Genomic DNA, 5,591 nt, shown 5'->3' with positions numbered 1-5,591 from the left:
TGGTGGTTAAAGGCGCTGGACTCCCACATGGCCGGCCACGGTTCAAGTCTTGGACCTGGAGGCTTGCTTTCTCACTTCCTCTCTCTCTCTCTCTGTCTCTCTCTGATAAAACTGGAAAATAATCATGATAATAATAATAAATAAAGTTAAATAATTCTTAAAAAAAAAAAAAAAGAATTATTTTATGGGACCAGCAGTTAGCATAATGGCTATGTCGCTGAACTCCCACGTAGTCGACTGCGGTTCAAGTCCCGGACCCAGTGGCTTAAACTTACACCAGGTGCGTGTGTGTGCATGCCCAAGATCCCGAGAGGAGAATGGAGGAGAAGGGATTGCAGCGTGGCCATCCCCACTGGGGGTGATTTCTGGCTTTCTGTCTCTGTCTCTGTCTTTCTGGTGAGTGCATGCGCCCTATAGCAAAAAAATTTTTTTTTTAAATTTAACGTTATTTATTTATTTAAATTTGACCAGAGAAGGACAGAGTGAAAGAGAGAAAGTGAAAAAGTGAAAAAGCAAGCCACCAGGTCCGGGACTCAAACCACGGTCAGGCCATGTGGAAATCCAGCACCCTTAACCACCATGCCACCTGCCAGCCCCCAGTTGTGGTGTATGTCTACCACGGATTACACATAGCTCTGAATGAATGAAATACACGGGAACTTCATGGTGTTCATGGAGAAATGGATTTAAAGTATGAGTTTACTGTGGCACAAAAGAAATTGAAATCCACGCCCAGGTGTTTCCTCATATGCATTTTCCCTGACCGTTTTGGAGAGCCCTCCGTGTTGCACACAGGTGGATAACTGTCAGCCTGGAACAGGAGGAGCAGGCACACGCGTGGCCCTGGAGGCACACACTGCTGCCACACTGCTGCTCAGAAGCTGGGGCTGCATGGGAGGTCTCAGGTTCCCGGCAGAAACCAGACAGACTGAGCACAGTGGCAGGTGACTGTGGGCTCGGCTGGTTGGAACGCTAAGGCAGAGGGACCCACACCATGAGACCCTGCCTTTCTCTCTCTCTCTTTTTTTGGGAGAGGCTTTTTTTGCTATAGGGCACATGCACTCGCCAGAAAGACAGAGAAAGCGAGAAATCACCCCCCAGGGCGGATGGCCACACCGCAATCCCTTCTCCTCCATTCTCCTCTTGGGATCTTAGGCACGCACGCACACGCGCCCGGCGTGAGTTTAAGCCACTGGGTCCAGGACTTGAACCATGGTAGGCTACATGGGAGTTCAGCGACATAACCATTACACTAACTGCTGGTCCCGAGACCCTGCCTTTCTCTTTCTCTCTGTCATTCTTTCATAAATAAACAAACTTAAAAAAAAAAGAAAAAAGGGAACCAGCAGTTAGCGTAATGGGGCGAGCGCACGCGCCCTACAGTGAAAATCTCTCCAAAAAAAAAAAATAAATAAATAAAAAAAAAAGAAAAAAGAAAAGAAAGAAAGAAAAGAACAGGTACAAAGAGACACACTATCATTCCATTTATATTTGAAGTTTTAGAACAATCGAAATTCATCTTTTGGTGATAAAAGTCAGAATGTGGTTACCCATGTGGGTGGAGACCTCTAGTGACAGAGAAGGTCTTTGAGAGGTTTCTGGGAACTGGAAAATCTTTTTTTTTTTTTTTGAGAGGTTTTTGCTATAGGGCGCGTGCGCTCGCCAGACAGACAGAGAGAGACAGAAAGATAGAAAGTGAGAAATCACCCCCCGGGGGGATGGCCACGCCGCAATCCCTTCTCCTCCATTCTCCTCTCGGGATCTTGGGCACGCACGCACACACACCCAGCGTGAGTTTTAAGCCACCGGGTCCGGGACACGAACTGCGATCGACTACGTGGGAGTCCAGTGACATAGCCATTACGCTAACTGCTGCTCCCCAAGGAACTGGAAATTGTTGATCCAGCTAGAAATTGTAGGGGTATGTACTTGTGCGTGTGCATGTGTGAGTGTTTTTAGTGTATAGATGAAGGGGCTTTTAAATGTTTGTGGGAAAGTGGAATTAAAAGCACAAGTTTAGGGCCAGCAGATGGTGTGGAGGTTAAGGCAGCTGGATCTCACATGGCTTATAGCGTGGTTCAAGTCTCAGACCCTGCAATTTGAAAAAACACACAGGGTACATGTGCATTTGTGCCCAAAAATCTTGAGAGGAGAGTGGAGAAGGGATTGGAGTACAGCCATTCCCCTCTGGAGTGGGGGTGCTCTCTCACTTTCCCTTTCTCTGTTCCTGTCTCCTGGAGAGTACATGCCCTACAGCAAAAAGAACCAACAAAAAGTATGAGTTTATTTTGGTGCAAAAAAAATTGAGGGGCTAGCAGGTGGTGTGGAAGTTAAAGGGCTGGATCCCATGTGGCCAGTTGCGCTGTTCAAATCCTAGACTCGGCAGCGTGAAAATCACACTGAGGGGGACCAGCAGGTGGCATGGTGGTTAAGGAGCTGGACACTCCCACATAGCTGACCACGGTTCTAGTCTCGGACCTGGTGGCTTGCTTTCTCACTTTCTCTCTCTCTCTCTGGTCAAATTAACATCAAATAAATAAATAAATAAAATTAAAAAAAAATCACACTGGGCATGTGTGCATGGATCTGGTACCCCCCCCCGGGGGGGTGTTTTCTCACTTTCCTGTTTTCTGTCTCTGTCTCTATTTCTTTAGTTAGTACATGTGCCCTATAGTAAATTTTTTTTTTAATTTTTAAAGAATTCTTAAATTATGGGACCAGCAGTTGGCGTAATGGCTATGTTGTTGGACTCTCATGTAGCCAACCGCAGTTCGAATCCCAGACCTGGTGGCTTAAACTTACGCCGGGCGTGTGTGCGTGCGTGCCCAAGATCCCGAGAGGAGAATGGAGGAGAACGGATTCTGCTGTGGCCATGCCCCCTGGGGGGTGATTTCTCTCTTTCCATCTCTCTGTGTCTCTCTGTCTTTTCTGGTGAGCACATGAGCCCAATAGCAAAAACCTCTCCAAAAAAAAAAAATTAAAATTTGACCAGAGAGGGACAGAGTGAGAGAGAGAAAGGGAAGGAAGAAAGGTCCAGGACTCGAACGTGATCAGCCACGTGGGAATTTTGTGCCTTTAATTACCACACCACCTGCTGGCCCCCCAAATTAAAAAAAAAAAAAAAAACATTTTAAAGAAAAGAAATCCACAGACAGGGTCTTTGCGATATGCATTTCCCATAAACCTCATGAAGACCTCTGGGAGTACAGTCATAAAGGTAAGATTTGTGCACTTTGCCATATGACAGTTGTAGCCCCACTAAAAAAAAAAAAAAAAGGCAGATTCTGACCCCTGCTTAACTGCATATGAGGACATTAGGGCTCCTGTTCTCCTCTGGAGGCTCTCAGAGCCAGGACCACCACAGCTGGGAAGACAGCCTGGCCCCTGGGCCCCAGCCCCGCCCTCGCTCATCAGCCAGTGGGCTGATTTGCATGCCCTACTGTGGTCCAGCAGCCTCGCAAGCCCCATGCCTTGAAGCGCCTAGAACGAGCCCTGAAGAAGGACTCCCAGTCTGCCTCCCTGCCCCGGACATGGCCTGCGGGTACCTGGCTCTCCTTCTGACCGGGGCTGTTCTGGCAGGTGAGCCCTCCCTGGGCTGGCTTATCTGGGGGTGCAGTAGGGGATGGGATTGATCACAGAAATCTGCAAGGAAGCAAACCCTTGGGGATCACCAGGAAGGTCCTTGGAGGTTCACTGAGGTAGAGGGGAGACCTGGCTCCAGGCAGCTCTGCCCCGACCTAGGCCAAGTCACTTCCCTGTGTGGGCCTCAGTTTCCCCATTGGTGAATGATGAGATTGTAGGGTTCCTTGGAATTCTGAGTCTTTGGGGTCTCTGAGGACACTAGAGTTGGCTCCCTTGATAGATTTTTACAGGGGAGGCTGGAGGGGACTGGTCCCTGCCCAAACAAAGGCAACCTAACCCCGAGAAAGTCCCCTTTGCCCAGTAGCCTGGGGCTGAGCTGTTCGGTGGTATAGACCAGGAGGTTCCTGGGGGTGATTATTCCGTAGTCAGGGTTTGGAAGAGCCCATGTGACTGAGAGGGGAAGGGTCTGTCGAGAAGGGGGATGGCACCCAGAACCCAGCCTCCAATACCCCATCCAGTGACAGTCCCCTGGTGCCAGGCTTCGAAGCATTAGGAAGGAGAGTCTCTTTGGAGTCTAAGGGCAGACTTAGGGCAGGAGGAAGGAGGCCCAGGCTGGGCCTCAGCGGGTGTGTGTCTCTCAGTCTCTCAGCCAGCGCTGGCCCAGCCGGACGCACTGCTGGTCTTCCCAGGCCAAGTGGCTCAGCTCTCCTGCACACTCAGCCCCCAGCAGGCCACCATCGGGTCCTATGTTATGTCCTGGTACCAGCAGCAGGCAGGTAGCGCCCCCCGCTACCTCCTCTACTGCCACTCGGAGGAGGAAGACCAGCGGCCCCCGGACGTTCCCGACCGGTTCTCGGCAGCCACAGACGTGGCCCGCAACGCCTGCATCCTGACCATCAGCCCCGTGCAGCCGGAGGACGATGCGCATTATTACTGTGCTGTTGCTTACAGCTCTGGTCCCTAGGGACGGCGTGGGGACCAGTGCCTGCCACCTGCCTCCTACTGCTGCCCCCAACCTCGGGCCCCTCTCACTCTCTCTCTGAGTCTTGCTTTCTTTCCTCTATAAAGTGAGTTAAAAATATCCAACGTGTCCACCATAGCTATGAGATCCTGAAAGAAAAAGTGACTGTGGTTAGGGGCCAGCAGGTGGTGTGGTGGTTAAGGCCCTGGACTCCCACATGACTGACTGCAGTTCAAGTCCTGGACCTGGCAGCTTGCTTTCTTGCAATCTCTCTCTCTCTCTGGTGAACACATGTGCCCTACAGCAAACTAAAATAATAAGAATAAGAATAAATAAAGTTAAATAACTGTTTCTTTTTAAAAAAATGACTAGTTGTTCTGGGAGTGTGTGAGTGTGTGTGTGTGTGTGGTTCTGGGGATGGTTGACACAGAGGAAGCACCTGAAACCTTTGGGGTATGGCTCAGCCTACTTCGTCCCCCAAGGGGCTTAGACTGGTGGCCTGGCCTTCCTGTGGCCTGAACTGGGGAGAGAAAAAGGAACCTGTTCTGCGTGGCTGGCTATGGTCCAATGCTCGCCAGTCTGAGATGGCTGGTCCCCATGGAGCCCAGATTGCTGGTCTGGGAAGGGGCAGCCCCTGCCTACCTGTCAGAGTACAAAGCCTGACCCGGGCTTTAAAAAGGCAGGAAAGGTGGCCAGCAGGTGGGATGGTGGTGAAGGCCCTGGACTCCCACATGGCTGACTGCCATTTGAGTCTTGGTCCTGGTAGCTTGCGTTCTCACTTTCTCTCTCTCTCTGGCCCAATTAAACAACAACAAAATAATAAATAAAATTAATTTTTTTAAGAGTTTTTCTTTTTGGCCTTAGGAAGCATGCACTTGGTGGAAAGAGAGAGAGGGACAGAGATAGTGAGAGGGAAAGTGAGAAATCACCCCAAGAGGGGTGGCCACGCTACAATCTCTTCTCCTCCTGTGATCATGGGCAGGCATGCACACTTGCCCAGTGTGAGTTTCAAGCCACTGGAACCTGGACTCGAAGCTTCCGCTCCTGC

General features: G+C 50.3%; 1 protein-coding gene across 1 annotated transcript; it reads left to right on the top strand.

Annotated features, from left to right (window-relative positions):
• Nucleotides 1–3,429: 3,429 nt before the first annotated feature.
• On the top strand, nucleotides 3,430–4,816 carry VPREB3 (V-set pre-B cell surrogate light chain 3). The gene is made up of 2 exons (XM_014586784.2): nucleotides 3,430–3,579; nucleotides 4,224–4,816. The coding sequence occupies exons 1-2, from the start codon at nucleotides 3,432–3,434 to the stop codon at nucleotides 4,544–4,546; spliced, it is 471 nt and encodes a 156-aa protein (XP_014442270.2). The 5' UTR covers nucleotides 3,430–3,431; the 3' UTR covers nucleotides 4,547–4,816.
• Nucleotides 4,817–5,591: the final 775 nt, after the last annotated feature.

The sequence above is a fragment of the Tupaia chinensis genome, unplaced genomic scaffold (assembly GCF_000334495.1).
Source record: "Tupaia chinensis unplaced genomic scaffold, TupChi_1.0 Scaffold000024_1, whole genome shotgun sequence".
Lineage (NCBI taxonomy): Eukaryota > Metazoa > Chordata > Mammalia > Scandentia > Tupaiidae > Tupaia > Tupaia belangeri.
Note: the sequence above shows the minus strand (reverse complement) of the source record. Positions and strands in the feature narration are given on the sequence as shown.

Excerpts from the sequence above, each read along its gene's own strand:
- VPREB3 (XM_014586784.2), top strand. The coding sequence starts at position 3,432 with ATGCCCTACTGTGGTCCAGCAGCCTCGCAAGCCCCATGCCTTGAAGCG. Across the intron at positions 3,580-4,223 it reads GACCGGGGCTGTTCTGGCAG|TCTCTCAGCCAGCGCTGGCC; the intron begins GTGAGCCCTCCC and ends TGTGTCTCTCAG.